This window comes from Argiope bruennichi, chromosome 9, assembly GCF_947563725.1.
Source record: "Argiope bruennichi chromosome 9, qqArgBrue1.1, whole genome shotgun sequence".
Lineage (NCBI taxonomy): Eukaryota > Metazoa > Arthropoda > Arachnida > Araneae > Araneidae > Argiope > Argiope bruennichi.
In genome coordinates this window covers 74,841,519-74,863,567 of record NC_079159.1, presented here as the reverse complement: position 1 = coordinate 74,863,567, position 22,049 = coordinate 74,841,519, and the positions used below count along the sequence as shown (strand labels likewise).

At 25.4% G+C, this 22,049-nt stretch overlaps 1 protein-coding gene across 2 annotated transcripts; it reads right to left on the bottom strand.

The window, feature by feature from the left end:
- Positions 1-10,132: 10,132 nt before the first annotated feature.
- LOC129984200 (phospholysine phosphohistidine inorganic pyrophosphate phosphatase-like) lies at positions 10,133-21,698 on the bottom strand. 2 transcript variants are annotated; one of them, XM_056094021.1, is made up of 8 exons: positions 21,376-21,566; positions 20,279-20,388; positions 18,605-18,792; positions 17,109-17,262; positions 15,942-16,005; positions 15,770-15,862; positions 13,061-13,152; positions 10,133-10,359 (listed from the first exon to the last, which is right to left on the bottom strand). In XM_056094021.1, the coding sequence occupies exons 1-8, from the start codon at positions 21,475-21,477 to the stop codon at positions 10,275-10,277; spliced, it is 888 nt and encodes a 295-aa protein (XP_055949996.1). In that variant the 5' UTR covers positions 21,478-21,566; the 3' UTR covers positions 10,133-10,274. The 2 variants fall into 2 exon arrangements, with proteins under 2 accessions (XP_055949996.1, XP_055949997.1); XM_056094022.1 differs by lacking the exon at positions 21,376-21,566 and adding an exon at positions 21,575-21,698 and having other exon boundaries at positions 10,134-10,359.
- Between the last annotated feature and the right edge of the window lie 351 nt (positions 21,699-22,049).

The window sequence follows — 22,049 nt, the reverse complement described above, 5'->3', positions numbered from 1 at the left end:
AATCATTAAATGGTATCATATTTGTTTCAAACCACTAAATGTCTTTATAAAGAGAATATACAAAATGGGTAAAAGAATCTGTAAAAAACTTTCACCTATATATACACTATGTGATCAGAACAAACCAGACATTTGTACAATTACACATTTTTCCAAATATTTGCAGAAAAACCAGATAAATTGTCTTTGAATTTTGACTAAGAATTTCGAAATTTAGAAAATACAATAATGGTCACAATAACACGAGAAAATCAAATTTCATGAAAAGCAAAAAGAAAGACGCAAAGAAAAATTTATTTACTTTAGAAACGTTCAAATAAAGAAGTATTTTATTTATACTTTACTTCATAATACTTTTATACATGAATTTTCTTATAAAACATCAAAACTTCTAATGTTTTTTTTTTAGTCGGACTTGTTTTATATATTTCAATATAAAATTTTGTAATCTTTTTTTCCAATCTCTGATTGGTGCGCTAAATTTCTGGAATTTTGAATTGTGTATTGTCGATGATATTACACTTTTTTAATATTTTCAGAACTTAAATATCTTAATCGATTTACTTAATTAAATTTTGATTTCATACGAATGACAATGCCTGGCAGCCAATTCGAGAAAAAATTTATTTAATGATTTCACTATTATAAATCATGATAAAGATTAAATCACTGATTAAAGATAAAGCACAGAAAATAATTAGAATGAAAAAATTCAAGTTTTATAGTATAGGAATTAAAGATAGTTTTAGAAGTTATTTTTATTAAATTCATTATTTTATTCGAGCAGAAGTCAAAAACTTGCTTTATATGTCTTCGAAAATTTCTAAAATTTTATAATGAAGATTATAGTGTATGTCAGATTAATTATATTACGAAGTATAAATCATTAGATTTTAAAAATATTATTTATTTATAAAAATTTTAATCAATGGACATTAAAAGTTGGAAGCGTTAAGTCTTCTCTAATTAAACAACGACTCGAAATTCCTAAAATTGGGGAAAGGTGAGGAAATATATTCAATAAATAGATTACTCTTATTGTTAATCTAACCTAAAACGATGAACCTGAACACACTTATTTGAACTGCATCAACGAAGCTTCGTATTCTAGCATCAGTCAAACACTCACTACTTTATCTCAAATGATATCGACGAACTCTTATACAGTGGCGTTTCCGATGTTAAAGTAATTGTGGCCCTAATAAAACTCAACGGAAGGAAATAAAATGCAACTGCATCCGCTTTTAAAGTAATTCTAAATTTGTATCTTAAGATGAGAAGAAAGAGAATGATTTCATTTCATAACTGGCGCATACAACAGTTCTTATTCGAATATCCACGAAGTAAAAAAATCAGATAATCTCTACAAATATTAAAAAGAATGTGTGTATGGGCATATTGGCTCTTTAGAGGTTAGACCGCTTGATTTATGGCTATCAAATTTGGCCAATATATATCTTCGAAGGTTGAAATGTGCAATTCGAAGCGATTTTTTTTTCAAATTTTAATTCATATTGTAATATTTAATTTCCATATTTCATTATTTAATTTCAATATTTTAATTAATTAAAAATTAAGCGGAATTTTGGTGTTTTCCAGCAATAGCTTCTTAAAACATTATTACACAAAAATGAATTTTACACCGCTTCAAAATTTAAAGAAATTATCTTTCTAATGACACCAGTTTAATAGAGCCAATTTTTTCCGAAATATGGAAATTTTGAAAAAAATATTTTTCCCTTAATTTCCATCAATAGATTGTATTTTTGCCTTTAGATTCAAACTGATTTCATTGTTCGTCAAAACTTTAATCGCAAGATATTTTTCCATTGTTGAAAATTTAAGAAGAATTGTGTTTAATATCTGTGTAGCCGAATTAAAAAAAAAAAAAAAAATGGTCACCATACCGCGAAATTTAGAAGATAGTTAATGTTATTTTTTTTTTTTTTTCATTTTTAATAGCGTTATGTTATTATGAAACTGGTCTCTATTAGAAAAGTTCATATATATAATGAACAGAACACATGTAAAACAATTAAAATTAACATCTTTAATCTTTGACAATTTGATGGAATCTTGGATACGAAGCTATATCTAAACAGAAATGAAAATAAAACCAATATATCTGACGAACCAAAGGTAACTAATTTAAAATAAAATGAGGAAACATTCTAGAAAATATTTGAAGGAAAATTTCCGAGTAAATATTAATGAATTTTTTGTTATTGTTGTTTCAATGGGGCGCCGTTTTGGGTTAGCATGAATGAAGGATATTCAAAAGCTTATAGTAAGCGATATTGTATTCAAATAATAAACTACATAAACGAAGCCGTGATTTTATAAGTGAAGCCTTAAAAGAGAATTCATAACAATTTCTCTGCTTAAAGCAAGTAAACTGAAATAATTTTTTGTATATTACATTGTAAGAAGAAAAAAATAATTATAAAATTAAAGAAATTATTGAAATGATTTTAATAAAAACAGTTTTCGAAAACACTTTTTATTAGTATATTAAAATATAGATTAATTTAAATTTTGATTATTTTTATTTTTAATTTAATTTATAACTCTTTATAATAAATATATAGGATAATGTAATCAATTTCACTACAAGGTGACCCTACGTGGTATGGAATCAAAACTTAATTGAATTAATCGCTTAATTGATAATTAAATTTTGAAAGCATTAAAATATTATATCGTCATCAAATACAAATATGTATATTAAATTTTAAGTCCAGTGAGTCAGGCAACGAGTAAAAAATAAAAAACAAAAATACACGTTAACAAATATGAAACCAGTTAAGATAATTAAGACTAGGAAATAGAGCCTCATCGGCTTCCTCAGTTATTAATGAAGTAGAATGTGTGTGTAGCTTCGAGCAATTTTTTTTTCTTAACCTAAATTAGAATTCTAACTGATTCAAATTTAAACAAAATTCTGATGTTCTTCCTTGATAACTTGAGAAAATATCTAACAGTTTCTTAGAAATGTTTTGCATTATTTTTAACAATAAATTCCATTCTTCAAAGAAATTTTGTCTCATTTTTTTATTATTATTATTTTATCAAGTATTTAATCACATCATTGTTGTTGAAAATAAAAAATAAAAAAAAACTTTCATTCCGTGACAATTTACACGAAGAATACGGTTGCGAAAGACAACGTTCAATTAATTAAAAGATAAATTACCCAGAAAGTTGCGTTTTTATTACTTACTCTATGATATCATTGACTCCATTAGAAAAGTTCATCTGCACAATAAACATAACAGATATTTTATGACTATTTGGCCTATAAAGCGATGATGAGAAAAAAAATAATTTAAAATTTAATAATATTCCATAATTTCTGCGAAAGCGACTTTGTATCTTCATAATTAATAAAATATATTAGCTTTGTTCCATACTGTAAAAGTATTTCATTCTTTTTAAAACGTATACGAAATATCTTTTGCATCTCATTTCTAAAAAAAAAAAAAATAAAGCAGAATGCAAACGATAACTTTAAAAATGCAAATAAAATTTGAAAAAATTGATGTTCAATTAAGAATTATTCTTGTTAAAGTGAAGTTGTTTTGCAATTCAAAAAGTTGCTTAATTAATAAATATAAAAAAGTTATTAATTTTTTATAAAACATTTCTTTTTTTAATTCATCTGGTGATCTTTTTAATCCTATGGATGAATATCAATTTTTGTTTACTTTTTGTTGCAATTATGTACAAGCGGATTTTCTTTTTAATTTTTGGAATCCTTTCCCTTATTTTTTCTTTCTTTCTTTTGTTTTTTATATTTGTTTTGTATAAAACACAGATTCACAAACATGGTCTATCTATAAGACGTGAACGTTTCGTGACTAGAAAACAACTGATTTACTCCCTAATTTCTGGCGAAGTTTCTCTGTCTTTTCTTACCCATGGGAATTTCTTACATATATTGCGCTCTTTGTTATCGTCGTCCTATTCGTTTGCCAAATTCGCTTATTCTTTCCTTTGTTCCAGTCTTAAGGATATTCTGCTTTTTATCTAGTTCTTTCTTGTTTTATTTCTGTTGTCAGTCTTGCTGCTCTTTTAGTCCATTTCCATTTATTCTCTTTCCTTCTTCATTTCCAGCTCTTAAACATTCATCTTTTATTCTTAAATAAGATTTTCGTCACACCCTTTTATTTAACTTGACTTTTTTTCGTGGTTGTAATGATGGAATTTTTAAATTGATTTTACTCTCCTTTTCTGATGTTCTAGAGCTCTGAGGTTTTTACAGCTTTGGTTTCTTGATGATAAAATAATATTTGTAGAATTTAATTAAAAGCTAATCGATTAATTTTAATGAAATTTTGATTTCGTGTGACAATCTCTATATAACAGCGAATTTAGATCAAAACTGATTATAAGACTGGAAGATATTTATAATATTGATATAAAAAATATGTATTAGGAATTAAGGCAAAAAAGGAGAAATAATTAGTTTTTAATGGTACGCTTTTATTAGTACACTGAAAATAACATTTCATCAAATTAAAAAGGTCAAAATAAAATCAAAGAAGCCTAGGACATTGAAAAAGGAAATTAAGTTGCCATGAATGCATTAAAATTGTCAAAATATTTATTAAAGGTAGATTATAAACTAATCGAATTTGTCAACCAACTGGTTCGCACGGATTAATGGCTGCTAGAATGCTCAAACATTTTATGTAGTTTCATTTGACTGCTTTCTTAGCAAAGTATTCTTAAACTTCAAATTTAAAACATGTAACATATTCTGTTTTTGAATTTTATAGCGCACCGTTAACTGTTGCAGGCATTTCTCTATTTATTTGCCATTTCACCTAAAATTTGAATTTGAATTATAAGAGAAGGAATCATTTAAACTGCAACTAATGCAAAACTTATTGCTGAAATTAAACATCTCTATTTAAAATATAAGGGCAGAAAGTAGAATAATTTAGCTTTGAAATTCCACGTGTATTACGAAATATTTTTCATAATACTTCAAATGATTATTCAATAAAAATTTCTCTCATTCAACAAAACATTCAAGGTACTAAAAGAAGAAAGCAATCTTCATGAAGTAAGAGCAATATATTTTTATACAACAAATTGCACTATATTAAAAAATGAGTGGTCTCGCGAAAACTTTCTTGCGTACTCTCTAATAAAGGTGATATAAAAGAGAACGCCTTGCATGGTATTGGTGAACAATAGTTATAAAATATTAATTTTTTTGACATGAATTTAGCATTTTTACTAAATCTATCGTGTGATCCTTGGGTAGTATTTTTTTTACCATACTTTATCTCACAAGCGGTAAAAATTATTTGAAAATCAAATTTGAATTTTAGATGCGTTTTTCCCAAATGATTGAAACAAGAATTTGACAGAAAACTGCACCTGGTGTCAGTCCCATACCAAATTTGATATTTTTAAGTCATCACGTTTTTGAATGATCACGTTCATATGTTTCTGAAAGTACAGACCAACAGACAGTCAACACCTTGTTAGATTTGGCTCAAAATTTGATAGGTGTCTACTCTAATGATGCTGTTGTTTCTGATAGCACTTGTCATAGACAAGCCCGCTGACTAAGTTAGCGAATTTAAGCCGAAATTTTTGAGTCTCTTGTTTTTTAGTAATGCCATCTAGGGCCAAGAGTACGACTTAGCTACTCACGCGCCACAACCCATTTTACGGGACGAACTTCATTCATGCAATTTATTCATTCAACCACAGATCGTAATTTAGACTTGAACAAGAGAACGATCACCTCTGATCCAGTACCCGCAGTGATATTACTCTCGACATGGGGGATTTTGTGACCAAGAGAGATTTGTACGTGCGCCAGCCACCACCACACACGGAGAGTCTTCGGCTGGCGGGTTCGGACTCACAACCCAAGGGATGCGAATCCAACGCCCTACCAACCAGTCTATCCCGCCGTACTCTAATGATAAATATGTATATCGAATTTCATCCATATAGAGCTATTCGTGTGTAGTTATAATGTTTACGTATGTTCGAACAGCCATACAGACCGCCTTCTTCTTCTGGAAAAATCCATAAATTTTGTGTAAAGACCGTATACCAAATTTCATGAGTCTAGCTCAAAGAATTTTTGAATTATCTTTGCCACAAACAGACATTTTTCCAAAAATGTGTTTTTCTTCAGTGAGATCTAAAACGTGAACATTTGTCAAAATCTCGATCTAAAAATTTTTAACGATTGCAATATTTTCTCTATATTTCGTATACGAAAAAGTAAAAATGGATGCACTTTAAAATATTTCATCATTGCTTGATTATAAAATTGTTTTAATTGTAATTACAACATATTTAAAAAAAATACTTTAACCGCGTACTTTAAATAAGAGCTTATTCATTATAGAAATATATGTCGTAACTTCATGTCTTCATCATTGATAATAGAATAATCGGTATGAAGATTTGTAATAACAATGCAAATGATTTAAGTTTCTGTACAACATTGAAATGCATTACTGTAAAATATGCTTAAAATATTTATCAAAAATTAATTAAAAAAGTATAAAAATTTATGCTACAATTAAATCGGGGTAATTGAAATAATACTTTTATATATATTTTAAGATGGTTCGAAAATTATTTTTGGAGCTGTAATAATTTCGGAAATATAGTAAAAAACGTCGAAATTCTATGAGCGCATTGCACCTTTCAAAATATGTCTGTACCAAATTTAGTATCTTTAACATTCTAAACTAAGTTAGAGTGCTAACATAGACAAATTCATTTTTATTAGTAGTAGAGATATCATTAATATTCAAAATTCAGTAAGGATTTTTTTTTATTAGTGATTTAACACTTATGATTTTGTTCTGATCTGCATATTTTTGATCAAAAACTATTCTTTACTTTTTAATTCATTAATAGTAATGCATTTTAAAAAATGTTTTGTTTTATTAACAACCGTTTTCAGCAATCATTTGATTCGCAGGAAAAATCACTCAAATTTCTTATTTATAAATTTAATGATGGCAATGATTCCCTGTGCAATATATTTTTAAACAATACATTTTTTAAAATATTAAAAGTCTGTCGTTTTAAAAGTTCTATTGAATATGAATATTCAATCATTTATATGAATATTCCTAATGGAGTCGAGGCCTATAACATTATAGCACCATTATAGGTGCAACTCTTCGAGAATCTCATTAGACATTGTCTTTCGCAATGCTAGAACTTTAATTTCTGATTTCATATATAAAATGCACAATAAACCGAATCTTTTTCTCCCAGTTTCCAACAATGGATGAAAATCAAGAAATTATTCAATTAAAAAAATATGGTAATTTTTTTAAAATTTTAACGTTGCAACAATGAAATCCATTATCAAAAATAAAAAATTCAGAGAATTAGAAAAAAATTTGCAAGATAATGAATTGGTTACTTAATTTTTTAAATTTTAAAATAGCATAAAAAATGATTTTTTTACAGAAATCCTTACATCAAATGGAGAAATACAAAAATGTTTCGTTTAGTTTTTAATTAATTAAAATTCTAGTTAAAATTTTAAAAGAGTAGCTTAGATATGTATATTTACAAACACATCCAAATTATATTTATATCAAATTTTGTTGTTCTAAGTCAAATGGTCTGGCCTTTAGAGTGCAAACAAACATACATAATTCTCTTTTATTATTAGCAGAGATTTAAGATAATTCTAATTTTCAATATATGTTGTCTCGATTAAATATGAGATAGAAAGTATGTCAGGAGAAAGGAGAGGTTGTATGCACGAATATGTGTGCATGCCGATGACCTTTTGAGTAGATACAAATTAAGAACAAATATACTTTGAAAGATGGAAATATGTACCATGCAGATAAATTTCAATTTAGCATTAAGCAAGATTTGGGCATTTTTACATAATAATTTCTTAATATATTACTGCACAAAAATTATTTTTATACTTTTTTACAATTTTTTTAGTTTTTAAGGATGCTCATTTGATTGTCTACAATCTTTTTATTATTTTTTGGCAATATTTAAAAAAATATTTATTTTACATATTATTATTATCTTATTATTAACATTGCCTAATTTCGAACAATAAATTTCATTGTAGCAATAAAATAGAAACTATTTTCATTATTTCATCAAATACTTTATCACTTCATCTTTTTCCATCGTTAAAAGCTAAGAAAAAAGACTGCCAATTATCTCTGCAATTTTTAATAAGGAAACAGAAAATGGAATAAGGTTTCTGCAAAAGGTAACGCATAATTTGAAATTAATGACCCAGACAAGTTTTTAATGGCAATAAGATGACACAGGATTCTATTCCATTAGGAGCATTAATTTACACAAACAGAACAAATGCAAAACTATTAAAATAACACATCTTTAATATCTATTCCAATTTAATACTTAAAAATACTCATGTGGATAATCAAAAATCTCAAAATTATTCATAATAGATATAATTGAAAAAAATACAGCAATTTTCACTTAATATAAGAATAATGAGATATTATGATTAAACAAATTTAAGCACAGGTGAATTCATAATTTAAAAGCCTTTCTCGAAATAAATATTCTCATAGATGCAAGATGTAAAGAAATATAGGAAATTATTTATCTTAAATTAACTTGTTGTTTCCAAAAGAAGATCAATGTCATCTGTATACTTACAAAAATAATCAATATTGCCACCAATATATAGACTGGCCATGAATTACCATTGACTATTGGGAGAAAATATGTCCAGGCACATGTCTACATACTTTCTGATCAAATTTTAATCTCAGCAAAAAAAAAAGTTATATTTTTTACAAAGTGCAATATGAAGCTACACATGCAGCTGACTAAGTAAATTATGTAAGTAACCACATATATGAATTCATAATAACTACATATATGAATTTGATGCACTTCAAACTATCCTCACTTTAATTAAGCAGCTGGGAACACAGAAAGTCAGCTCTAATGTCAATTTTGATATATAACCACAGTAAAAAATCCGAGGTCCATCTCAAATAGCCTTTTGTTTTTAAATTTCAAAAATTAGAGCCTTTTCATTTCAATTTATAGTCAGATGACAATCATGTCCAACTTTTACAAACTTCTTCTCATCATTAAAAGATTTAAACCTCTATGGATTTAATAAGCATCGATCCATGTTGGATTTTGAATAAAAGTAAACTCTTTCTTGAGATCACTTGAAAAGAAACTAATATTAAGCAACTAAGTCAAATTGACAGCTGGTTTATAACTATAAAACACTAAAAACAAGAAATTTCAAAAATATAAACTTGTAGTCAAATAATAAAGTGAAAATTCATAAAATTTTATTTGGCCATGGTTAGAATAAAATGATACATTCCACTCCTGAACGTTTCAAGAGGTAAGTGGAAGAAAAACAACTAACTTCTTTTCAACAATGTCAATAAAAAGAAGGGGAATGGTTTCTCTTTAAAAAGAAACATGGATATATTTTAAGTTATAATAACTATAAGAATATATTGTAAATTTCAAATATGAGAATTTTAGATTTGCATACAGAATTTTACACTTAAAATGTAATATCTAGCCATGTTTCTAGATTTTGGCAAGAGTAATTTTTTGTTGTATAAACATTTTAATATAACAGTTGATAGTAAATTAAAATGAGTTTATGTAATGAGGTATATTTGTTATCAGATTAAAAAAAACTGAAAAATCTGATAATTCAAAGAAACAATAATTCAGATGATGTTCAAACATATTTTTTTGATAGATAATTCAATCTTTCAAGGAATTACCAAATTTAATTGCATTAAATCTACTCTTCAGATAGATCCATCCTAAGTGTATAATAAAGGAAAAGCATATACCTTTAAGAGGAAAAAAATAGCACATATTAATTTCACAGATGCTTTATTCACAGATATATAATGAATTAGAATGAATATGTCATTTTATAATAATAAAATCTACACGCGTTTTCACTGTTCCCTAATAAACAAACATATCAAAAGCTTCAATATTATAAAATTATTGGAATTTCTTTAAAATGTTACTCTGATTTTCTCCAGAAATAATATCAGCAATATATTGCTTTGAAAACTTAAGAAATGAATGGTAAAACTACAATAAAACTTTTTATTTAAAAAATATTTTTATTATTATATTAAAAGAATCCATTCATAAAAGAAAAGAAATTACATAAAATATTTATCTATTTTACAGTAACTACTTATAATTTGATAAACTATATGAATCAATTGATCAATAATTAGCAATCAGTCTTGAATTAAAATAAATCTTTATAACAATAAAGAGTCAACAAAATGTGAAAGATTATCGACCACTGCATCTGGTTTCACAATAGGATGAGATAAATCACTTTCCCTAGAAAATAAAAGGCAGAATTACATTTAATACAAAAATAAAAAGAATGCAGTGATAGTTTCAAAACATATCTCAATTTTCATTTTTTTAAATACATTAAAGTGCACTGAATAATAGCTTTAGATATTCATAAATAAAATTCATAATTTAGATATTCATAAATTTAGATAATAATAAAACAAGTTCACATTTCCTAATATTCATACAGATTCATCAGAGAAAAAAGAATTCATTTCCATAACTTTTAGAGCAAAGATAATTAAAATGATTTTCTTAATAATTTCTAATAATATATCTTCAAAAATAAAATAAATATTACAGCTTTATGAAAAAAAAAAAATAATATGAAAGATTCACTTTCATTATACTTGGTTTTGTGAACTTGATACAATTCAAGTTCTTTGTTGTGATATTGTGTATTAGTATAGAATAAAAGTCTTGTAAATTTGAATTCAAACATTGAAGGATTAAAGCGACCTAAATAAATAAAAAAATGAGTAAATTTTGTTATTGATCTTTTGAATGGCATTAATCAACAAAATATTATTAAAAAATTAAGATACTGATAGATAAATCTTATATTGTGTTTAAATTTATTAAATGATTATATTACTTTTGTTTGTCAAAGTTTGTATTATAGTTGGAGATAAAACATAAATATGAAAAATTGTGAAATTAAGAAGCTATGGCAGGTAACACTTGGTTTGTTTTCACAACTTTAGGTGGACAGTTGCCCCAAATGGTGCACAACACATGAAAATTTCATACTAGTGAGGGACATGTCTTCGTTTTTTGAAAGACTGACCAATCACCATGAAGACATATATTAAGAGAGAAGCTTTTATAAATTTTGTAGTGATGGAAGATGCAGATATAGTTTCAGTATAATAAGGAACTCCAACCCTAAATAGTTCTGACTAAAGTGGCTACTGTGAGGAATTATGCACCAAACATGAGAAACTGAAAAACTGTAGCACTGGTAAAACTTAAGGTGTTAACAGAAAAAAAAAAAAAAGTTCTGTTGATTTAGCAATGTTATAACTAGATAATTGTCAGCATAGCTTTAAATACTTGCTTTTTTTTTTTTTTTTTTTTTTGCAAATGAATTAGTATATGGGACTATTACCGTTGCAATTAAAGTGATTTGTAAATTTCCTTTTATTTATATTAAAAGGATTCCAGATACGAATTTGTTTAGTGCAATTTAACTAAAAGGAATTGTAAGAACAGTGTAAAACAACAAAGGAACATAAATGCATTGTAAATACATACAAAATAAGAAATACATTGTAAAACAAGTGTTATACTAGTTAAAATATCAAATATTAAACTGCATTATTAGATGCATTTTTAAATATATGTTCATATATTTTAGGATTAAAATCTTATATTTCAGTTAGAACAATCCTTGATGTGTATGTATATTCAATTCAACTGATATTGTTGTTATTTAACCAAAAATTTTAATAATTGCTTGGTTTTATTTCTAAGATATTTGTGTCAGTGTTCCTCAGTGTGCAGTTATTGTGCCTTTGGAATGACATGTGAGCTGTAAGTAAAATAAATCTTTGAATTACAGTAAAAGTAACTACTAATATCAAATGATATTGTACTACACTATCACAATAATATATTCCTAAAAATAAGAGCTTCAGATTTCAACTTAATAATTTAAAGTCATGACAGGAAATGTTGCCTGAATGGTTTCTATATATTAAAAATATGAACAATAGATGCTTTTGAAATTCACAAAGCATATAGTACATATGATTATCATTTTAAGTAAATATAATTTAAATTCTTCAACAAAATAAAGTAAAATAATCCAGTGAAATAATGAAATCTATTAAAGAGTTATTTATGTCATAGAAGATCCCCACATTAATTTTTTTTCTTACAAAATCTTAGGCTTGTTCTTGCATTGTTAGAAAAGAATAATTAAATTTTTTTCATATATTTATAATTTTTATAATAAAAAATTCGATTATCCCCCCCCCAATTTACAACACCCCTATATTCCCATTTCTAACTTTAAATTTAAATATGTCAATTAATTAATTGTCTTTTAACATTAAAAGTAAGTTTTAAACTATAAGGTAAGGTTAAGTATAATAACCTTGTTTAACACTTACATTAAACATTTCTTTCTGACAGAATTGAATATAGTCGCAATGAAAATTTTATAAAGCAAGTTTAAAAGGCGAAAAAAAAAGTTTCATAAAATACATAAATTTTAGCCATTTATAATACATAATTAGATGTACTTATAGATAGATATGTACACACTAAATTAGAATTAATATCAGCTCTGATATCAGAAAAGAGAAGAAGATTTCAAATTTTTTAAAAATCAAACAATGAAAATTTTGTAATTTTTTTATGCATTTCATTATATATTTTAAATAACTATGTACATATTATTTTATAAATATTCAAATAATTTTATTTGGAATATTTGTGGCATGCCAGGATTAATACATTTATTACAGAATATTTTGTAATATAATTAATAATATATATTAAATATAAATGCCTAAAACTTAAAAAACTATCACACATTATATCACCTTGAAATATTAATAAATATACTGGGGAACAGATTTGTATTTAAAATTGCTCATATTCTAGCTGTAACACTCACATCAACAATAAAGATGTACTGAATATGAAAATTAGATTAAATTAAAAAAAATCTACATACCTAAATTTTCCAGTTTTAACAAGAACACCTTTCATGCCACACTTTTGAGCTGCATGAACATCACTGTTGATATCATCTCCAACCATAACAGCCTGAAAAGAAAAAACGGCCATTTCAGATGTCAGCTTTTAAAAATAAACAAAAATTCTCAATGTAGAAATCTTTTAATATTTTAATGGGAAGAGTAAATGTATAAGAGTATTAAACATAAATATACAAGAATTATTCCACAATGGAGAATGTAGCAAATAATAGGTATATGAAATTCAGTGATTTTGATATGAAACTGAAATATTTGGAATTAATGACAAGATTTCCTTGTAAAATTAAGGGAACATTTTTTTAAAAATTAGGAGCTATTTACAAATAAAGAATTTTTGCAAATTATAAAATTTTTTCTTTACTATTTCTTTAAAATATTTTTTCAAGTGCTTAGATTTTACACTTTCTGTTAAATTTCCAAACTAATATATTGGGATAATGAACCAAGAAATATTATAATTTAATGAATAAATAATATATATTATTAGCGATACAGTTATGCTACAATTCTCTCTAAGAGCCATGGCTCAGATTTGCTGACAATAACATAAAAACTAATATTAAAATATTTTTTTTTCTTCATTTACACAAGATAAAAATAAACGGAAATTTTGCCTAATTTTATATATATAAATATAAAATTTAATAACAAAAATGATCCAAATCGTACTTTAATTTCATAAATTTTTAAAATTTAATACATTAAAATTAAAACTCTTAATGGTAGATTGAAATACTTAAAAAATAAGAGCAAAATATATAAGAATGCATAACAAAGAAAAGGTACATAAAAATAAAACCAAAGAGAGCCATCTCTCCCCCTCACACCACATAAAAAGTTGAACCTTCAGTAAGGTTTCAAATGCCTTGCACTGCATTGGTAAGCAATAGCTACAAAATGCTGATCTTTGGCAATACTCTGGCATCTTGAATCAATTTGGTGATTTAATAGAATCTAAGAATTGAATTTGTGTTTTAGATGCATTTTTCTAACTGATCAAAATCCAAGTTTGTCACAGAATTACAATTGTATATGAAATTACATACCAAATTTGATATATTTAAATTATTCTTTTTTTGAATTATCATGTTTACATTCCTGCCAAAATACAGACTGACAAAAGGTGAACCCCTTTATAGATCCAGTTCCAAATACAATAGGTATCTTCACTTTAAACGTTAAATATGCATACAAAATTTTATCTATTAAGCTCTTTTAATTTCATATTCATTGTGTTATCTTATATTTAGATAGCCAGACTGACAGACTTTTACAGAATGAATTTTGCTCAAAATTTGACGGAATTTTATAAAGTTGGTGGAAAGATCATATACAAAAATTCCTTCATCTAGATTAAAGTGCCTTTGAGCTATCTTTGTCACAAACAGACAGAGAAATACAATGCCAGAATGAACATGAAGTTATAAAAAACGATTTATTTGAAATAAAATATAACCAATATTCCTGGCAACTGATTGCCAGAGGTGACTATTTTCGTGAAATATTAAAACATTTGGTTTTCTTCCATTTCCATTTTCCTTCCATTGAGAAATAAGAGAATAAAGTTATAATACTATAAAAGTTAAAAGAGAGATGAACTAGACAATTGCGTTTTTAATATCACTATGATGTCATGAGACTGGTTCATGTACACAAAGAATATATATATATATACAATTTTGACATCTGACAATTTGGAATAATCATGAAGTTATATCTAAACAATTAATCTGAAATCAATTATAACTAATATTTCTGATGAACCAACCGGCTACCAAAAGCAACTAGTAAATAAAATGACACTAAAATAATTGAATTTAAGGCAAACTTATTTCAAAATCAAATTTAAATAAATATTTTAAAACTGGTGAATTATTTATTTATCTATACCCCCTTACTACAAGATATTCCTTTATTAATAGTTAAGGGTGGGAAAAGTTCAAGGATATTTGTTCCTTAATGACCATTTTTCAATAAGTAAAAATATGTAATGTCACATAAATGATCACAAAAAATTAAAATAACTAAACAAAATAATGCCAAAAATATAACGATATCTTGTGCTGAATTGTTAAAGCATTCTTTACACTATGTTTCATATTACTTTGCAAAAAGTATTTATATAGATATTAATATCAATGAGATAATAATCAATCTTGAACTGCATCATTAAAGAACAATTTTATTTAGATATCAAAATGATCATAAAAATTTCCTTCAAAAAAATGCACCCAGAAAGACAAGTGTATTTGAAGGCAAATGTGAAAGAAATGAGTAATTTTATGTACTACAACACAGAATTTAAGTTGCTGATTTAGTGTTTTAAAAAGATTTGCAATGGAATCTAACCTAAATGGGCATTTATAAAGTCAAAACAATCAACAAGGGGATTGATCACATATTTAAAAACAATACATAGAAATCAATCACAGAAATAATATTTTTCAAAACATTAAATCATTAGCTTAAATAATGACATTTTTAACAAATTTAATAAGCCTCTCCAAATATAAGCAAAAATCTGAAGCTGAGAAAAAGAAAGACAATTTCTATCACAGATAGTAATTTAGAATACATGAGTTTTAAAAGTTTAAAGAGTTTTAAAGAGGAATGCAGAAATTATTCATAAATATAAAAACATTATAAATTTTAAAAAAATTCATTACTTCAGATGGGTTTGTACCGATATCTGTCAAAGCACTCAAGAAATAATCAGGAGAAGGTTTCCCAATCACTTTGGCTTCAATACCCACAGCAAACTAAAAAAATAAGGAAAGAAATGCATAAATAGTTTATTTTAAACAAAAACAACTTTTATTAAAATTTATATAAACATACTTCCAAAGCAGCTGTAAATCCTCCTAAGTCCATCACAATTTCCCCTTTTTCTTTGTAATATTTTCTAAAAGGAATAAATAAATAAACTAAAAAATCAAAATTAAACTCTAATAATAATTATGATGAAAGTGTATGCATATGTGTGCATGCATATATTGGCACTCTACAGGTCAGTCTGCTTGACTTAGAGCTACTAAACACATATACTTTGGAAGGTAGGAATGTGCTAATCAAAGAGATTTTTACAACTCTTGATTAACTGAAGCATTAAAAGAAGTTTTGCTGTTTTTCTGTGATAATATCTAAAAAATGTTATAACATAAAAAGGATTTTACATCTTCCAAAGTTTGAATATATTGTCTTTTCAATCTTATCAACTTAACAGTTGTGCAAATGTTTCTTAAATTTTGATATTTTTTTAAACAGTTTTTTCCCCCCTAATTTCCAACAATAGATTACATTTTTACAATGAAATTTAAATTATTTTCAAAAATTTCTTCATGCAATTTTCTTCCAATGTTGAAAGCTACAGAAGAAGGATTTTGTTTAATATTTGTGTAATTTATAAGAAATAAAATAGTGAAATTACAATAATGCAAAATTTAAAAGATGGATGAACTGGATACACTTTTTTGCAGTAATATGATGTTACGAGACCATTAAATAGGTTCATAAACACAATAAGCAGCACTTAACTAAGACAATTAAAATAACACAAGGCTTACTTTAGACAATTTGGAGGAATCATATACATGAAGTTACATCTAAATGATTCAACTAAAATCAAATATAACCAAAATTCCTGATATAATCAATATATCACTGGAGTAAATTACAGTAAAATGAAAAATTTAGATAATTTCAAAAGTATGTATTAATTAATACTTTTGTTGCCCCCAATTCACAACTGATATTTGAACCATTTAATCAGTTAAATACCATTTCTTTGCTATTTCTTCAGCTGAGAAGAGATCATCTAATTAGATAGCAAACATATATAAATACTACAATTAGTAAATGCAAAGAATGAAATGAAAAATAAGGATAGTAATATAAAAATGAAAGCTCCTCCATTTGAGTTATTGATTTAATATGATATAATACATTTAGAATAATTTATTTTATTGCATTTGAAAATAATAAAATAATAATAATAAAGATCATTACCCTTTTCCCATGGAGATTAAAATTGGGTTTTCTGACTTTAGAAGTAATTGAAAAGCTTTATTCATATTTTCATATGAAAAATTCTCAGCTGCATCACCTATGACAACACAATTTGGTGAGGTCTGATCACAATCAGAGAATTCTGGTAACAGTTCTAAAATTGAAAATGATTCAGTCAATTAATTGTAAGAAGAAGATTACTGCATTACAATAGCATGCTGTAAAATTAAAATATACTTACCAGATTAAAACTGCAAAATATTAAAATGTTAATTATTTATGTATAAAGAAATATGCTTATTTCTTATAATATAAAACTTAGTATATATTAGTAGAAACACTAAATAGACAATTTTCAATTTAAAAAAAGAGGCAAATGGATGAACTAAAATGTAATTTCAGTACATTCAGAAAATTTATCACAAGAGAATATTGAAAGCTTTTTTATACATAAAAATGGTTAATCAAACTAGCAAAAAATAGAGCAACTTATTTTGAAATTATGTGTATAATAATAAGTAAACTGAACAAAATTTGAAGAATTGATTTTTTGAAGACAGAAAAATGTAGTTAAAACATAGTTTTATATTCCCTTTGTTTATAAACTTTTAACTATTGCAAACCCTTTTTATAAGTAATATGCATTCTCAATAATACTAATTTATAGAGTGTATACAATAAAATTTCATATTAAATATAAATTTAAATATTTTTATTTATATTAACTACATTCAATACATGGAAAGGACACGTTTATTTACTTATTTTTACTTTTTCAAAATATATGTATGAACAATTAGCACTTGATTAATATTGAGGGCTATTTGTTTGAAAATGCCATGTAAATCATAGTAATAAAATCTGAATTCACATTTTAATTCAAAAATATATTTATAATAACTTAAGTAATTGAAAAAGAAATAATATTTTCAAAAAAAATGACATACTTTTAATTCAAGATTTAGTAAATCAAACAATATTGCATCAGTTAATATAATTACACAGCACTGCTTACATTTGTCAGATCATGTAAAATTCAAATTTAATGGAAATTCACCCATCATTGTTGAAAAATGTTAAATTAATGTAAATCAAATCTTACACACACTATATAAATGAATTAAAAATAAATTTGAAAAGGAAGTGAGGAAAAGAGAACATTTTCAAAAGAAATAATTATAAAAAGAATTATATGCAAGACCTACCATTTTGTCAGCTATCAATTGTTCAAAAAAATATTGGTACTTTTATTATTGATTTGCAAATGCTACTTACAGCAAATATCATTAACCCATTAATGTCCAGTGTCTTTTTTTATATAAGACAGTTACATTTCAATTCTGTGGTTAAATCAATTAAATTTAGCATTATTTGGCAAATCTTTTAAAAACTAAAATGTAGGGTAATAACAGTAATCGTAATATTAATCTGTTCACTAAATAAGAGCATGTTTTGAAATAAACTGTTAAACAAAATTATTAAAAATGTTTTTTTACCAGGATGCACTAATAAAAAGGGTCGAAGATTCTTCTGTTTTAAGTAGGCACTTGTAGCAACACCAGGAGAAAAAATTTCATATTCTGAGAGAGAAAACCCAATTGATTTTAATTTAGTAACTAGATCAGGTCTTGTCCTTTGAGTCTCATTTGTAACAAATCGAAAAGGTATTTTTGAATGGCGCAATCTGAAAATAAATAAGAAATTTATTTATAATGCTTTATTAAATACTGCAGTAAGTTTATTTATCTTTATAAGTATTCATTACTATACCAATGTCAGTTGGTGAAAATAATTTCAGGTCTATAATGTGAAATATTGTATAAAAACTGTTTTTACATTTAAAATGAAAAATTTTACTCAATTTATACTCAATATATATTTTACTCAATTTATTTATTAATAAGTTAAAATGCAAATGCACAATAAATACATAGGATTGAAAATCATAAAAAGGTCAATTTTCATATTCAAGAGGAGAAACAATTTACATCGCATACATTTTTCAATATGATAAATATATGTAGTTTAGATAAAGAGATTAAAAACACTATCATTTTCTATTATTAGTGGCCTTTAAGTTATGTTCCCTTTTTAAAATGTTTTGCTACATTCATTTCTAATAACGAAGACTTTTCAAGTAATAGAACTATACAATGATTATTCTACAGTAACTTCACGAATATTTTGAGACACACACTGAATGCTAAGACATTGCAATTGGAAGGAGCTACCTCTACCAGCTCTTGTGGATGAATATGAAAAGCATGATATAGTTTTACAAAATTCATTATTTACATTCTAGCTAATTCATACAATAAAAAAATCGAATAGCAATTTTACAAATATAAGTTGCCAACTGATTCATAATTATAAAAATATTTCTTACACTTGCAAAATGAATAATCAAATGAAATAAAAAAAAATAATCATGCATACAACAATTGAAAACAAATTAGATTTAATGAAGTTAAGCAAAAAAAAGCCTTGAAATAAAATTAGAAGAAGGAAATAAAGATCAAAATCATGTATGATTGAATGATGGGCAACTCCTTAAGATATATGCTTTAAAGCAGAGACCAGTAAACTACAACTTACGAGCAACATGTATCCATATTCATTTAATTAATGTTATTCATAGCTGCCTATTTCACAAATCAAAAGTTCTGATAAATTATGTATTAGAATATTTAAATTGTGTCAAAAATTTAAGATTTGTAAAAAAAATTCTTAATTTAAATTTTTTTATATGCAAAATATTAAAACCATCCATCTTATTGTGATTAAATCATTCAAATGTGATTAAAAGTTTTATCATATTATTTCATTTTCATCGTAATAGATTTCATTTTAAAAAAATGCTTATATAAAGATCAAATTAAAATCTATGAAAAAATATATGCTATTAGAAGTTAGGGGTAGAAAGTGTGAACAAATCTGAACAGCTTTATTGCCCTGATAAGGCTTAATAAGAGTTTGTAAGAGAAGACTCAAATATTAAAAAAAAATTTCATATGAAGCATAGTTTCTAGGCATTTTTTCCTTTAATAACCAATAATTATAATTAAATAAAACATTAAATTACAGACTATAATGACATAATATTTAGAAAGATTTCTAGTCATGATTAAAAAAAAGTTTATATAAATGTATTAATTCATTAATAATTTTACTTCTCAATGGCTTCAACTGATCCTTTGATTGCTCCATTTCCACTTTCATAGAGGACACCAGTTATATCCAAAAGGATGCCTTTAACATCCCATTCAAGTTTAGATGACATCTGTAAGTAAACAGATAATTATAAAATACATTTGTTAAAGGATTGGTGATTTATTATTTTTAATAATCTTGGAAACTTATGCTATTATCTCTAAAGTACATTTTGGAACAGTTTATTGAGAAGAACTTAAAAAATATCTGACAGTTTCAAAGCTATAAAACAGTCAATTTGAAGACAATTTGTAAGTAGATTAGTAAGACATTAGTAAGATACTATATATTGAGACTATACTATAAGTTCTTTAGGGCAAATTACTTATTTTGAGCCAAACTTTGAAAATTTAAAGAATATCCAAGCATTTAAGACAATTTCTTAATTGTCATGTTATTATCATTACACATTATTATTCAGAAGAGGCCAAATATATTTGAAGGGGAAATCTAATCCTTGCAATCTGTGCAAGCTGTTGAGAATCAATGATACAGGAACCTGTTTAACTAAGACATTTTCTAAGACAAGGCTTTGTTAGAGAAATTTTAACATACAAGTTATTCAAGAGAAATGAACTTCAATTTACAATCGGTTATCTAAACCATCAAGACTAACATCAACCAATGCCAATCTTTGGAAATGTAGAAATAAAAGTGATATTTTTCTGGTTTTTATAATACCAGAAAAATATTACTTAAACTATCACCAAAGAACTATTCATCAACATATAAAATGAAACTAGAAGCAGGAACTAAAAAAAAATGGGTAGCAAATATATAATTAATATATGGTTTAGGTAGCAAAAGTAAAGACTTAAAAGGAAGAGGTATAATTTTAAGAGAACACAATACCATATTAGTAAACAAATTCTAAATTAATAATGCTGAACAAGTTGATTACATTAGAATATTTTTTTAACGTAAGATGTAAAGTCTATTATCTTTTTAAATAATAACAAAAAAAAAAAGAGGAAAAATCTGAAATATTTCCAAAAAGTTCCAAAACCAATTTCTGGAAAAACTGATACACTAAAAAAACAAATTAAAGATTCTTTACATTTCTTGAATTGATGTTCCGCAAATTTTTTTCTGCGAGTATTTTTACAGATATAAAAAGTGGATTTCTTTTTTTCAGAGGAAAAATTAATTTTTTCAACATCGGGACAGTACGACATTGGGGCTAATTAAAATCTAAAAATCAAAGCAAAATTATATGATTTTTTTTTTCTGGAAAAAAAAAATATAAGCTCAATTACAATGAAAATACTTGATGATACGGTGTAATGATTGATTGATTGATTGAAATGGGATGAGAATGAAATTTTTGGTAACAGAGGCAGTTATCCCATAATTCCAAAAGAGTTCATTCAATAAGTGTTAAAAAACACGGCGTAATGAATTTTTACAGTATATTTTTTGCAAAATATGATTTTTTTTTATTAATATAGCTTGAATTTGTAGTTTCAGTTTCTTCAAAAGTCTTTGCAAATAATGGAAGTAAAAAAAATTAGACTCTGCTATTTTGAAATTATAACTTACATTTAATAATCTTCTTACTCTAAAAGCATGTTAATTTATATTGAAATTTGAGAATTGTTATTTGAAATTTGAGCGCTTTCATGCATGAAAATTAATATATATCACTGTAGCATTTTTGCTAAATTTCTATTGAAATGAAGTGAAGTAAAAAATTTATAAGTTTGTTTATGTTTTCTGTAAAAAATTATTATG

Excerpts from the sequence above, each read along its gene's own strand:
- LOC129984200 (XM_056094021.1), bottom strand. The coding sequence starts at position 21,477 with ATGTTGAAAAAATTAATTTTTCCTCTGAAAAAAAGAAATCCACTTTTT. Across the intron at positions 17,263-18,604 it reads CTTTTTATTAGTGCATCCTG|AACTGTTACCAGAATTCTCT; the intron begins GTAAAAAAACAT and ends TTTCAATTTTAG. Across the intron at positions 15,863-15,941 it reads GATTTACAGCTGCTTTGGAA|TTTGCTGTGGGTATTGAAGC; the intron begins GTATGTTTATAT and ends TTATTTTTTTAG.